General features: G+C 33.5%; 2 protein-coding genes across 3 annotated transcripts; both read left to right on the top strand.

The window, feature by feature from the left end:
* The first annotated feature begins 3,438 nt into the window (after nt 1-3,438).
* On the top strand, nt 3,439-9,105 carry LOC111380650 (probable galacturonosyltransferase 10). Its single transcript, XM_023004278.1, has 2 exons — nt 3,439-3,869; nt 7,457-9,105. Exons 1-2 carry the CDS (start codon nt 3,717-3,719, stop codon nt 8,906-8,908), a joined length of 1,605 nt encoding a protein of 534 aa, XP_022860046.1. The 5' UTR covers nt 3,439-3,716; the 3' UTR covers nt 8,909-9,105.
* Nucleotides 9,106-9,616: 511 nt separating this feature from the next.
* On the top strand, nt 9,617-13,210 carry LOC111380661. 2 transcript variants are annotated; one of them, XM_023004290.1, is made up of 4 exons: nt 9,617-9,868; nt 10,037-10,107; nt 12,421-12,504; nt 12,590-12,692. In XM_023004290.1, the coding sequence occupies exons 1-4, from the start codon at nt 9,772-9,774 to the stop codon at nt 12,662-12,664; spliced, it is 327 nt and encodes a 108-aa protein (XP_022860058.1). In that variant the 5' UTR covers nt 9,617-9,771; the 3' UTR covers nt 12,665-12,692. The 2 variants fall into 2 exon arrangements, with proteins under 2 accessions (XP_022860058.1, XP_022860059.1); XM_023004291.1 differs by lacking the exon at nt 12,590-12,692 and adding an exon at nt 12,969-13,210 and having other exon boundaries at nt 9,621-9,868.
* Nucleotides 13,211-15,485: the final 2,275 nt, after the last annotated feature.

Here is a 15,485-nt window from a genome sequence, read left to right on the forward strand (position 1 = left end):
AATTTATTTTTTTTGCCCCCCCCCCCCCCCCCAGAATTTAAATAACCTACACATCCTTGAGTTGACAACATAAAAAAAAAGCAAAAAAATTTAACTATTAAAAGAGCAAAATTTATATAAAATAGCAAAATTTATTAATTTTTAACTCATTCTTTTTTCTCTCTCTAGTGCGTTTCTTCGCAAAATTTCTCCTTCTCATTTCTTCTTTTCTATGTTTCCTTTCTTGATTCTTTGCAAATTATATGGAGTGCAAGTTGTTACGTTGGGGTCCCGTTTATTACGTCAATATAGAATGAAGAAGAAAATCTTAGGTAAAGTTTCGAATATGTGCTTTTCATTCTTAGGTCAATTGAAGGTTTTGTTTCAAAGTTTTTACTAATGTTCCTGTTTTTGGTTTTTCTCTTAGATTGCATCGTTAATTTTGAGTTCCCTATATCTAGACCGCGAGTTAGTTTGTTTTTTGTTTTGGGTTGGGCTTTGTTTGGGGTATACATTTACAGGTAGTTTGGATTTCTATTTTTTTAGGTTTATATTTTCGAGGGGGTTTTGATTTTTTTCTAGATTTTTTGTCGTGTTATATATGAATTTTATTTTTATATTTTTCTAAAAATATATTTCAAGTTCTATCAATTTTTTACTTCATATTTCGCTGAATTTATTTGGTTTGTGGAAACTGATTGTTGTATTATACTTGTCATTCCATTCTAACTTGTTTATTATATTTTTCTAGTTTAGACATGGCTATCGAATCTTTTAAGTAAACTGATTAATTTGTCACAATGAAAGTCTGTGCAGTTATGAATTCTGGGTATATGAAAACTTCTCGACAGATCAGTTATGTAACCCATCTGTCGTGATAAACTATTGTTCTTGATAGTTTGTTTCAGTCACTCTTGACAGATGACCAAATATCGAAAGATGATTCACCTGTTGATATTTCTCATCCGATGAATTGGAGTTCTTGATAGTTAAAGGCAACATCTCTCGAGCATTATAATTTTTTATTTTTATTTTATTTTATTTTTTGCTTTCTTATACGTTTGTTTCGCATTAACTTTTGAAGAATTCAAAAATTCAAATACTCTCGTCTCATTTCGTAGTTTGCAAACTCGAAATATTGAATTCATATCCATTAGTATTGTAATTGTTGTTTTCAACTAGATAGAGGAGGAATCAACCCGTGCTCGGATGACCATGAGAATCCATTGCCTAGTGGAAACTAAGAGGTGAACGGTATGTGTGTTAATTATGAGGAATTCAAAATTTTAAATACTCTCATCTCATTTCGGTTTGCAAACTACATATACTAAACTCATATTGGTAGTGTTGCTAATGTTATTTTCAAATAGATGGAGGAGTCATAGAACCTGAAGTGTCATGCTTGGACAACGAGAAAGTTCCCTCAACTTGTAGCGTGACAGAGACATCTACCATACCCGTCGAAAGCAACGATGTTGTTTACACAAAGAGACGGTGATCGACACATTTGATTTCTTGCAGCATCTACTAGGACTTCATACACTAAGAAGAGGAGAAATAGAGTAAAGAAATATTGTGACGAAATTTGTTAATACTACATTATAATCGATTTGTAATAGTGTACTAAATGTTCTCATTTTGCTTCCCTCCAAGAATGTGGTTATAAACACGATTTGGTGGTTTCATCCATGTCTGATTACACATTTTATCATTTCTTGTTTCTCATATTTGTTGGATTGTTCGATTAGCACAAGAAAAATGTTGAATTTCTTGATTGAAATTTGATTATGAGAGGTTTAAATATCAAAAATACTTTAGAACCATGCTACAATTAAGATACAAAATACTAATAAATTTTGATTACCAACAATTATATGCAGAAAGCATTAAGATAAAATGGTATGACTTTCTTTTAAGACACCATAACTACTTTCCTCCAAGAATTTAAATAGCATGGCATAACTTTCTTTTCAGTTACACTTTTCTCCAACTTTGTGACATTTTATACATCAAACATTTCAAAATGTTTTCACTCAATTTAACCATATTGAGATAATGGGTTGTCTACATGAAGCAACGAACCATTGAACCTGAATGAGCCTCTGCCAATACCCAATTCGTCCTCATTTTTCCTATCATAATTTTTTCGAATGATGAGGAAGTCAACCCTCCTAATGGTAGGAGAACCATTTCTGCCGGTCATTTTCTCAACTTATACAAAATTTCAAGTGAAGCCTCGCAATCACCGCCTAGTGTACTTGATGATGTGTTCGAGTTCGTGATTCCGTTTGAAGATGAATTCAACGATGATAAGTCGTTGGCGAACGTTCTACCTCCTGAGATAATTGTCATAAACTTGGACGATTCTGAAGAAGACAGTGGGGAGAACATTCAAATGTCGACAATGATTGAAGTGGGCTATAATTGTATACGTTTATGTACTAAACTATATATTATAATTTTGTCAGAGATGAATATGTTAACGCCTTTACCAAATGTTTTACAACAAGTTATCCCTTATGTATCTTATTTGTTGTTACATTTTCTGCTTTACAATCAACTGTCAAGAATGACAAAAACCTTTTGTCGGGATTGATAGTTAACTGTCAAGATGTTAGCAATGTCTGCAAACGATAATGAAATGATAATAATTATATAAGTTGAGAATGTGCTCGGGAACAACATGTCACTTATACATCTTATTTGTAGTCAAATTTTCTACTTTACAACCATCTGTCGGGGTGGTATGAAATTTATGTCTATGTAATTATTATGTTTGTGAACTTAATGTCTGCAAATGATAATAAAATGGAAAAAAATATAATTTCAGAATGTACAATGCTATGGGGGAACATTCAAAATACAACATCAATCACTTTCAGACATCAAGTCTATTTACGTGAGTTGTGTTAAAATGGTGTCGAAACATGTGGTCCAATTATGGCCAACTCTACCATAGCGAATGCGTAGGGTAATACTTATCATAACTAAAATGAAAGTGATTGTCCACTCTCGACTTCGATTCGTCATCCATATAAAAAAACTTTTCCCTCATGCAATATGATGATTTCAAATGATTACTAGTACTTGAAAAGTTGAAATTGCAATTGTAAGAACTTTGTACAATCAATATGTTGATATTTAATAGCATGAAAGTGACACTTTCGAATTTTAAATCCATTCAATAGCAAAATGTAAAATAAATGGTTGAATTTCGACAGTTAAATTATCTATTTCGACAGTTTTTAAATGTCGAGTTCAACAGTTGAGATGTCTATTCTAACAATTTCGAAATGTCAAATTCGAAAGTTGAACTGTCGAAACTGTTGTTGAGCTTGAAAATATGTATTAGGTATCTTGGAAGAAATTATTTAAAATATTACAGCTGTGTAACTCAAAAAAATAAAAATAAAAAAATAAATACTAATTTTTGGAGAAAGATAAACAGAAGCGGGACGATACCTGAACTTCACAAATTCTTTCATTTTCATCATAGAATTTAAAGCTTTTTAGATACACGACAATCACATGACATAATAGAGGCTCCTAAGCCTCCAGGACCAGCAATAGATCTCTATCCATCTCTTTCTTAACACTGCTGTAACACTTGCAGCAATTCTCTCGATCCAAATTACTAAATCCCCCTTCAAATTTAGTCCCACATTTCAATTTTTTTCAGTTTTTAGCCTCCATTTTTTTGATTTCTGGACATTATTATATCTTCAGTAAAGAAATAAATGAGGCGCCGAGGATCAGATTTACGCCGACCGGTGAGGCGGCGAGTTTCGAGTGTATTTTGGTTAACGCTTTGTGGGATTACGATCCTGCTCTTCATTGTTTTGATAAGCCGAGAGAATCAGAAACCCTCGTCGAGATCAGCTATTATTAAGGTAATTATGATATCATAATCAAATCATATATTTTTGGTTCTTTTATCCTTTTTGCTTGAACGAAAAAATTGGAAACTGAATTTCTGGTTCCAGCTTGAATTTCAATTTTGGGTTACTTGGGATTGATTTCATTTCATTTCTTGTGCTTTGTGGATTTTATATTGATAGAAATAAGCTATTTTAGCTTTGGAAATCCGTATAGATGGTGAAGAAGTGTGTGGACCTAGTGAAAGTTTAGGACGATTACATATTGATGTCGTAATTTCAGTTGGTTACTGCTGTTATATTGTCTTAATCATTAGAGTTGTGTTTGGGTAGTAACGGTAGTTGAAAATCTGACAAACTCCTGGACTGTACACTTGATATAATACTAGTCAATTTATGCTATAAGAACAGGTTTCAATGAAATTATCGGTGCGACTAATAATAATATTTAGCTTCTATTTGGCTAATTAATAAATGATTAATAAATTATCATACTTCATTTTCAAGTGGACATTTCAATGGAATCACAAGTACTATTCATTTATCCACAACTCATTTCTATCTAGTCATAAATTAAACCCTTTATAAATTCATTCCAAACTGTAAATGCAACTACGAAACTGATGGTTTTAGTTGTTTGTCTGTGTGTACCTTATACATTGATAGGTCAATGGTTACACTCAATAACTGCATTGTTCAGAATTTGGGAACAAGAGTTCAGATTCAATCTATATTGCTTTTCTTAATTGGGGAGGCTTGTTGATGACTTGTTTTCAAGGTTGAAGGTTTAAGTGTTGAGTTTGGATTCGAATTATCTGCTTTTATACCCTTTTCAAAGTTCCCTGTATTGATATGAATTGTTTTCTTAGGTTCTTTAATCTCTCCATGTATAATAGTATATCGCTGATCATTCTCAAATCTAGGTAGTTAGCCAACATTCCATTCATTGATCAATAAGTTCCAGAAAGCCCCAAGCTTTTTAAGATTAAATAGCAAACTCGTGCATCTATGAATAGAACATATCAAAAGTGATGCACATCCCATAGAAAAAAAAATACTCCCCCTGAAGTACCGTAAGAATATACCACAAACTAACCCTTATTCTGAATAAAGCCCAAGGAAGTAGCATCCTTAGACTATTGTATCCTTGGTGATTGAATGTCGAAGGAATAAGGGCTGTACTTATAGATCTGAAGAACATGATGGTATGTAGGGATAAAAGTTTGTAAAAACAAAGTATTTTACGTCTTTTGTGATGTTCAATGAATTTCGTGAGTTTAGTAACCCACTTGTCGTCAATGTTTTCGAAAGTGTGTTTGACATAATAGTGTTCTTTGATGGATCAATCAAGGATGGGTAAATTCCTCTAGGGGTCCTAACATTTCATGAATTTGGCGGTCGTTGTTCCCAACCTTTCATTTATGGCAACTATGTCCCCAACCTTTTAACACGTTGACAATCAGATGACTCTATTTAAATGTCAAATGCCCATGCAAACGCACATTATGTGTGACTGAAGGGGTAAAACTGTTCAAAAAAGATTTCATTTATTGCATAAACCAAACTTTGACTGTTCAACTTACATTTAATGTTGCTCTTTTTTCGACAATATATCTTTCAGTTAGACATCACATGGCCGTTTAACATTTAAATAGACAGTTTCCGTCATGTGGATAGATCAGATGCATTGTGTTAAAAGGTTGGGGACGTGGGTATTGGTTGTTAGTTGTTACAAATGGAAGGTAGGGAACATTGCTGCCACGCTTATGAAAGGTTGGGGACCCGTGGAGGTATTTATGCATAAACAATTATAGATTGATTATTGTGATTGTTACTTGAAAAGAGCAAATAAGTTGATTCTTGTTTTTTGGGTATAGAAACACGTTTTAAATGATTATTATGTATTTTCGGATCGGGGAAATACTAATAACTGCTTAGAGAACATTGATAATTGCAATATTTGTAGAGAGCATTCAACAATGAAGCTCATATTTTGGTTATCTGTATGTTATTATTAGTTCAGGATTGTTATACACTATGCGGCAAAGTTTATTTGAACCATTTGACCTCTTTTTGAAATGACAAAGCACCAATTTTTTAACCCCCACGGAACAGTCATGACCCCCATGAATGTTGTATTTTTTATTAATTTTAGTAGAATTATATTGAAAAATGAGGATGAAAATTATAATGAATGAGAACTACTTAAATAAGTAAAGAAAAAGTAATTGTTGATGTATAGATATGATAAATGTGCATAATAACATTATTTCTACCTAAGGGGATACAATTCATATCTTTACCATGGACAGAATATAGATCTTCATACAAACTTGTCTCCGGGTCTTGCCAGATTTAAAGTGAGAGAATACATACTGGAGGAGGAAAAAGGTGATGTAGAACATAATGAATAAGAACTAGATTATAGAAGAAGAGAGAAGAGAAGAGGAGGGGGAGAAGCCAACAGAAGAAATTGGAAGAGAAAGTATTGTTTATCCAATTCTTCAAAACACAAACTATTACAATGCATAAGCCCCTTCTATCCTTCGATACAGGGTTTAAACTAATCTAATTCAAATAAGAAACAAAAATAAAATACTAAAGAATCTATGAAATAAACCTTAATTATTTTTCATAAAATGAAAGTCTAAAAGTGTAAAGTCTTCATATAATATATGTAATCAGATCTCCATAATCTCTCTTGGATTGAGAGAATTCAACTCCGAGGAGATAGATTGCTACTTCTTACCAAATAATATAGCAATACTGACCATATGAGGACAATTGGATGATTCCAAATAGCAACAACTTGATAATAGAATTAGGATTTATTTTACAGACTTTCTTATTAGTTGTTTCTTACTTAAATTAGATTAGTTTAAACCTTATATAGGTGGGCTTATGCAATGTAATAGTTAGACTTTTGATGAATTGTATAAACATAATTTTTCTCCCAATTTCTTCCATCAGCTTCTCCCCTTCTTCCCCTCTTCCCCTCTTCTCTCTAATCATCTTACCCTTCCTCTTCTCATATCTTCTTTCTCCTATAATTCTGGACCTCTGGGTCTTGTTCTTTACATTCTAAGTCAAAAGGATGAGGCAAAAATTAGTAAGAGAAATATCTCCGTTCAACTTAATGACTTATTGACTTTTTTCTTTTTCCAACCAGGCAATTTTTGTAGCTTTATTTTATATTGCTGGTATTAGGATTAAGGTTTAATATTATGTAAAAATTTAGTCCCTATGAAATAAATATGAATTATTCCTTGAAAAAGACTGCTTGACCAAACAAGTGAAATAGGCCATTCATTTTGAGATGCAAGATGTAAAATTTCTTTCTGGTGTTAAAAATTTTTACCGGAGGAGTTTGGATATGGATGTACTCGTATGACTTCACGCGAATGCTGATATTGGATATGAGCTAGATCTTAAACCACAGTGGTCTGTGGTCTTCAGTAAGAAAAAATATTCATCTGGAACTTCAAGACCACCATTTGTTACTTTGTACAGTTGATTGATGAAGTACTCAATTTGCATATAATGTCTTTCTAACCTTATTAGTGCAAATCAAGAACCTTTGTGGCTGTTTATATGTTTTGCAGAGATCCTATAGACATGACAGAATCATTGAAGGCCTTAATATCACCGAAGAAATGTTAAGTGCCAACTCTGTAAGCAGGCAACTTAATGATCAAATTTCCCTAGCAAAGTCATTTCTTGCCATTGCAAAGGAAAGCAACAACCTCCAATTTGCATGGGAACTTAGTGCCCAAATCCGCAACTCACAAAAACTTCTCTCCAATGCTGCTTTAAGAAGAAATCCTTTGACTACCGGTGAATCAGAAATTGCAATTCGCGATATGGCACTTTTACTATTCCAAGCCCAGCAACTCCACTATGACAGTGCAACCATGATCATGAGGCTGAAGGCAAAGATCCAGGGTCTTGAAGAACAGATGAGTTCCGTAAATGAGAAAAGTTCGAAGTATGGACAAATAGCTGCTGAAGAAGTCCCGAAGAGTTTGTATTGTCTTGGTATTCGGTTGTCAACTGAATGGTACAAGAACTCAAATTTACAAAGAAAACTCAGAGAGAAAAGGGAAGCAGTTATAAAACTCAAAGATAACAATCTCTATCATTTTTGCGTCTTTTCTGACAACATTCTTGCAACTTCAGTTGTGGTAAATTCTACAGCTTTGAGTTCCCAAAATCCTGATCAGGTAGTCTTCCATGTCGTGACTGACGAGGTGACTTATGCTGCAATGAAGGCCTGGTTCGCCATGAACAGTTTTAAGGGAGTGACTGTTGATGTTCAGAAGATAGAAGAGTTTACCTGGTTGAATGCTTCTTATGTTCCTGTTCTTAAACAGCTTCAAGACTCCGACACCCAGAATTACTATTTTTCTGGTAGCAGTGGTGATAGACGGACGCCAATCAAATTTAGGAACCCAAAGTATCTATCCATGCTTAACCACTTAAGGTTCTATATTCCAGAAGTATTTCCCGAATTGAAGAAGGTTGCATTTCTTGATGATGATGTTATAGTTCAGAAAGATCTGTCGGGCCTGTTCACTATAGATCTAAATGGGAACGTAAATGGTGCAGTCGAGACATGCATGGAGACATTTCACAGATATCACAAGTACTTGAATTACTCGCACCCTCTTATTCGTGAACATTTCGATCCTGATGCATGTGGGTGGGCATTTGGGATGAACGTTTTTGATTTGGTCGAGTGGAGGAAAAGGAATGTCACCGGCATCTACCACTACTGGCAGGAAAAGAATGTCGACAGGACACTGTGGAAACTTGGCACCCTTCCACCGGGATTACTGACTTTCTACGGATTGACAGAACCGTTGAATCCTACATGGCACGTGTTAGGTTTAGGGTATACAAATGTTGATCCTCAGGTGATAGAGAAAGGGGCTGTACTACATTTTAATGGGAACTCGAAACCATGGCTGAAGATCGGCTTGGAAAAGTACAAGCCCCTTTGGGATAAATATGTCGATTATAGTCATCCTCTACTTCAACAATGCAATGTTCATTAATTCAACATAGATTGGCTCTCACTTTTCCCTCAAATATTGAAATAGATTTACGGGTAAATTATGAGAGTAACTGTTGTAACTAATATTATTTAATTGTTGTTTTAATTTGTGGTTGTGATATAATATTGAATTTACCTTAACATTGTTCACAAAACATTGTCCATCAAATTATAATAGCTTGGGATCACTTGTGTTGAGATTGGAATTTTGGTGTTTCTTTTGAAATCCTTTTATAAGGAGTTGAAATCTTGTCAAACGAATCCTTAATTTTAAATACAAACATTCTCTTTGTTAGAATCCTTTCTTCCCGGCATACAAGCCACGTCATCTATTGAATTAATATTGCAATGTTTTTAATTTGTCGTACACATCGTCTACTTTGCTTAAAAATAAAAAATAAAAAAAAAATGTTGAACCCCAATATTGAGGGCTTTCACCGTCCCGCCCTTAGAGTTTTGTGAGGAAAATAAATCGCGGGATGTGCACCAACAGACCAGGGAACAAGAGCTGTCTGTACATTACGCCTACAAAGAGTTCAATTTCATGTTTTAGGAATCGAACCTCCACACTGCGATTGTCAGCAAGACGTGAGATAACCTCACTCATATCATTTGCACCACTGAATTATACGTGGGTACATCGTCTACTTCATTGGTTTTATCCAAAATGGACTAACGGGATGAATTGTATCAAGTTCATGCGGCCAAAAAGGAAAGGAAGGGAAAAAAAAAAAAAAAAAGGGCTGGGAGGCTATTACGACGCCGTTGCACCCCATCATGCAAGCACCCTTTTACTCAAACGAATCCTATTTCCAATTTGCTGTTTGACGCCCGTTCGATCTTGGAAAGAAAAAGCACAAAGCCATGGCTACTTCGTTGGCTGCAACGACGGCGCGCCGAGCTGCAACATTCGCTCGGTCCGCCTCTATGATTCCCCGCCGTGGCCTCGCTGGCGCCGCTGGTACCGTGCTAACCTAATATTTCTCAGGTCGAATCTATTGAATATATGTGTCTGTATGATTGTTTCTTTCTCCCTCTCTCTCTTTTTCTTATTTTTATATATGACCCAAATGAAGTACTTTTGTTATTTTATTTTATTTTTGATTATCTGGAAATGGGTTTATTGTAGATCACCATGGGCCACGTAAGGTTGATTTCTGGAAAGACCCCATGAGTCCATCCAAGTGGAAGGAAGAGCACGTGCGTTTCTTGTCATTCTTTCCGTCTTTTATTGTTTTTGTCGAATGTGAATTATTTTCATTTTGTATGTAGATATATTGAAAGCATTATTTTTGAGTTCTTCAATTATACTGGAAATTTAAATCTTGTCATGTATACAATGAGTCACAATAAAATAGGTTTATAGAGTTCTTTGCTATGATGTTTGTTGAAAAGCTAATTTCTTGATAAATCTATGGTTAGGATTGTTTTGGAGCCATAGATATGGCTTTAACCGTCTGAACCAGATGAAGGCCAGCAGTGTAATTCTAAGTTTGTTGTATATTCTAGAGATAATTGAAAACTTTACAAGGCATTTGAATACGTTCTCTGTTTATAAAAAATTATCTCTTTTAACTCTATTATAGGAAAGTTGACTGCTCAAACTTCTGAAATACCTGACTTGAGGGCAGCATTTATGCATATTTAATTAGTTCATCACACAATGGAACTGTACTTCTGAATAAATGAACAACATCTTTATAAAGCTTGAATGCTAATAAGTTGTGAATTTGAAAATCTATTTTTACTGATTTGGGAACAGGGGATACGCTATTGCCTGATTGTGCTTTGCTGGTACAGACTATTATATATGTCAGTCCGAAAACTAAAGCACAAATTCCTTGGGGAAGTAGATAATTTGTCATGTTTAAAATTTTCCATGACCATCTAGGTAGTATATCATATATGTACAGCCAAATGCAAAATTTAGGAATATGTACTGGTAAAAATGCTATAGATTTAGTACTTAGAGGAGGACATTTGGCCTTACCTCTTAAGTTGCTTAAAAAATAAAGCAGTGTGAACTGAGAGTGATTAGCACCAAACTTTATTTCGAGGAGCCATACCTAAGCAAGTTGAGGTCTAGCTTCTGAAGGTACGAATCATGTGCTCTTGTCACACTACATTTACAATAGTAGGAGCAACACGAGCCTCAGGAACAGACCCTACAAATTCAATTATGATGGCATCGTGCATAAAATAACATTTAATTTAATTTAGGGTGATTAGTTTAGTAGATGCTTAACAATATATTTTGTTAACTAAATATCATGAGGATTATTAGTGACTAATTTTACCAATCTCCCCAATATCTCTAGTAAGTCTCTCCTCTATCATGGGAACCTTTATTGGTTGCCATGAGAAGTTATATATTGATTCTTACGGACAGTACATGTCTATGCAAATTTAAAAAAATTATCATTCTATGTTCCACAACCCACCCTAGTCCCTAGACCATTTTATTTTTGATAACATCAGTAGGGTTTAGCTACATACCAACTAAATTGATACACACTCTTTGAGGTGTAAGCCAACCACAAATTTGCGCGTTTGGATTCAATTCATGGTTCTTGGATTGCATTGCTGACTCTATGTACGACAGCAAACAAATAAAGATCAGATTACAGTTGGGAATGGAAAATGAATTCATATATTGATGGATTCAACTAGGATCAAATGTAACTAATGCAACAAATAAATATGTTGAACCTGGAATATGTGAAAGTACAAACTGACATGTTAATGCTTATGTATGAAAAGAAATTGAGCTCCATGCTGATGAAAATGGATATGGTACTTTTCTTACCTTGTGCTGCTTTTAATAAGATCAATGTCAAAGGTCATGAGGATTGACTGTTTTATGCATTAATCTGGAAGGGACTCTGAGTATGAATGAACTAGAGGTCAATATGTAGTTAATTGGAAGGACAAATTGATCTATTATTAATGTTATTGCGAAGGTATTGAACAAAGCTTAGTAGCACCACAATGTGCTAATTTGTATACGATTTTAGTGGAATTTGTTAAATGTGAACATTGTCCGGTATTGCAGAGTGATTTATGTCTATTATTTTTAGAGAAAGGTGATCCCAAGAAAAAAATTCAGTCAAAGCTACCATGCCATTTTCCTGTGGGGATTTCTGGAAAAGGAATGTTACTAGTTAATTTTACACTTGAGTGCAGAATCAATATCATGTATTATGTTTATCAAAGTTCACTTGTACTGAATATTTGTGCTCTTTTCCTCCAGAGAATTTTGGTGTTCATGCATATGTACATTTGGCTTGGCTAAGTTATTCTTTTGACCTATTGCTTGTGTATTAATTATGGAATTCTGCAAACATTCTTCATTTTCTCTTATAAATGGATCCTACTCTTTCCTGTTCTACTCACATATTTTCACTGTTCATTCATTTCTCATGTGGAACACCATTAAGATAAAGTTAAGGTTTACAGATATCATATCTGAAAAATACTGTGAATTTTTTATGCTGTGTATCTTTGAATATGCAGTTTGTGATTGTCTCCTTATCTGGCTGGGGTTTGCTTTTCTTTGGAGGGTACAAGTTCTTCACGGGAGGCCAGAAGAACAATGAGGTGCCGTTTCTTTCTTTACATGTCAACTTTATGCAGTATGGATTTTGTAACGTGGCTTAATGAGATATATAATTGTACTGTGCAGTACTACAGTTGGCTTGATCATACATGCCCAACTTTTTTTACAACACATCCATTGGATGGGCAGATTGAATCTTGATTGATCAATTTATATTTTTGTTTATTTATTTTCTTTTTTTTGCAGAAATTGGTGGAAGCAACACATTAGATCTTCATGGGAGGCCAGAAGAACAATGAGGTGCCGTTTCTTTCTTTACATGTCAACTTTATGCAGTATGGATTTTGTAACGTGGCTTAATGAGATATATAATTGTACTGTGCAGTACTACAGTTGGCTTGATCATACATGCCCAACTTTTTTTACAACACATCCATTGGATGGGCAGATTGAATCTTGATTGATCAATTTATATTTTTGTTTATTTATTTTCTTTTTTTTGCAGAAATTGGTGGAAGCAACACATTAGATTAGAGTAGAGAATTTTGAACGTCGTCATTACAGAAACTTTCTTCTAATATATTGAACTTCATATTTCCTTGTTCGATTTTGATGTATGGGGACAGCTCAACTGTTTCCAATCAATTTCAGTGATCATTGAAATGCTAAGCTCAGGTGATGACTGAAATAATACAACTTCAAACACTTTCGTGGCCATTACATTTTACATTTTGATCTTTCGATTCACTTTGCTTTAATGTCGACCTAATAAGGTATGAACATCATTGATCGATTGATTACCCGCAAGTGAACGGGATCGTGAACAAGTAATAAAGTGGTGTGTAGCATGGATCCACGAGGACTATGTGTTTGATTGAATTAAATAATTCTCTTAATTGAATAGCAAGGTCGAGTTGTAACTAACACTATTAAATCTATCAACTAAATAGAAAGCGAGTAAAAGTTTATCAAATTTGCGAGAAGTATTGCTAAGATGTGGAATTCCTCTTGGTACTTCATTTTTAATTCGACAATTTAAATTGACAATTTGAAATCATGCTTATTGGTCAATATTCCTATTTTAATTGAAAACTTCTCTCGATAGTTATCAAATATATTTCCCTCATGCGACCTTGTTATCCCTCGATGAAATATGCGAACATGATAAATGCATTAAACGAGTTAGAACATCTTATAAAAATCATATGAAATATAGAGATATATTTCTATCCTCTATCAAATCTCGCAATATTTATTATTTTGTGCTAATGATCCTAGTTTCTCTCTCGATAACAACAAAATTCATAAACAATTTAACTAGTGGCTAATTAATTGAAAAGTATGAAAACGATAATAAACATCCAAACAATTAAACAAATTAATGTCAATTAAAATTTTCAAATTAAAAATTCATAACAAGGGTTCATCACATTCTAGCAAATATGAAAAATTAGCCTAACATATTTAAATTACAAAAAATCATATATAAGTGGAAAGACATAATCCGGATTTTTGAAAAATTGAGAAGATAAAGACAAATTTTGAAATCTTGAATCTCTTCAATAGTTTCTTAATAAATCTCCACTAAGTTTGAATTTTCACTTGATTGAATTCTTGCAAGTCCCCTTCAATTCTCTCACAAAAACAATGAATTCTCCTCATTTGATGATGATAATTGATAAATATTGGAGTATATTATGTATAAGAGAAAAATATGAGCGTCCCCCTTTGTGTATTCTCCTGTTGGGTATCTGTAGTGGTCGAAAATTGATGAAAAATCACGTACAAATTGGTTTCCAAAAGAGTTCCAATCGAATAAGGAAAGTTACACTCGCGCGCGGATTTTTTTGTCTCTGCACAGCAGTCAGTATTTTGATCATAACTTTGTCTTTCGATATCCAATTGAGTTGATTCAAAATGCATTGGAAAGCTAACTAAAAGTTTTACAATTTTCCTAGAAATAGATATTTTCCAATTCGGACGTTTACTATGTAAAAAATTGGTTGTAATCCTTGACTAAAAATCTGAAAAATATATCATGTAATTGAAAGTCGATTTATGGTAATATTCTGATGATATTCCATTCCTTTTTGACTTTTAATTGCATTTAATTGATTCCCATCAATTTTTTACATATTTCTTATGGTCCAATTCAACCATTGGATATTTGCAAATTGGTCCTCAACTTTGTGATTCGTCATTTTTCGCCCTTTTCACTTCTTTCTTTCGTTTTAACTTCCAACCATCGAGTTTTACCTAATAAATGAAATATACAACAAATTAGGCTATAATTTCTTTAAAGAACTATTAAATGTCTATATTTTTAGGTTTACATAAATGTATAAAATACACTTATCAAACACCCCCAAACTTAAACATTTGTTTGTTCTTAAACAAAATCATAACTTAACTTAACAAACACACAAACATGTAAAATATTTTGGTTAGATAATCTAGCTTTTTACATCGGGAATGGAGATCATCGTAATAAATATACAAACTGCTTCAAAGTCACAACACCAAACCAATATCCATTTTTTTAATGCAAAATCGACGTGTGTATGTGTGTGTGTGAAGAACTAGGTAGACATTAATGACTTCACAAGTTGTTCCAATTTTCGACCCTTTATGGTCAAATTTATCTTTTCATCTCTCATAAGATTTACATACCCACAAACTTATTTTTTTCACTCTTTTCCCAGCGTGTGATCTAAGATTGAGTTTTTCATTACTATCCTCATCCTCTCCAATTTGGATGGATGTCACTAGTTGCAAGTCAACACATCAATGAATAAAGATTTTCTAATTATTTAATTGCTTCGACTGCAAGACTCAACTAGGCTAATTATCTTTCATCGAAAGTCAAATTCCTTCGAACAAGTATTAGGACTTAACAAGACATTTAATGCAATTTATGATTATTATTATTTTTTTGTTTTTTGTTTTTTGTTTTTTTGTTTTTTTATTTTATTTTTGTTTTTGATTTTGTTTTTGCACTCTCCCTTGAGCTTTCTAGATGACC

The sequence above is a fragment of the Olea europaea genome, unplaced genomic scaffold (genome assembly GCF_002742605.1).
Source record: "Olea europaea var. sylvestris unplaced genomic scaffold, O_europaea_v1 scaffold218, whole genome shotgun sequence".
Lineage (NCBI taxonomy): Eukaryota > Viridiplantae > Streptophyta > Magnoliopsida > Lamiales > Oleaceae > Olea > Olea europaea.

What these genes read in the sequence shown, in the direction of transcription:
- LOC111380650 (XM_023004278.1), top strand. Translation starts at nt 3,717, where the DNA reads ATGAGGCGCCGAGGATCAGATTTACGCCGACCGGTGAGGCGGCGAGTT. An exon ending in CGAGATCAGCTATTATTAAG is followed by an intron (nt 3,870 to 7,456) that starts GTAATTATGATA and finishes TATGTTTTGCAG; the next exon opens with AGATCCTATAGACATGACAG.
- LOC111380661 (XM_023004290.1), top strand. Translation starts at nt 9,772, where the DNA reads ATGGCTACTTCGTTGGCTGCAACGACGGCGCGCCGAGCTGCAACATTC. An exon ending in TGGCCTCGCTGGCGCCGCTG is followed by an intron (nt 9,869 to 10,036) that starts GTACCGTGCTAA and finishes GGTTTATTGTAG; the next exon opens with ATCACCATGGGCCACGTAAG. An exon ending in CCAAGTGGAAGGAAGAGCAC is followed by an intron (nt 10,108 to 12,420) that starts GTGCGTTTCTTG and finishes TTGAATATGCAG; the next exon opens with TTTGTGATTGTCTCCTTATC.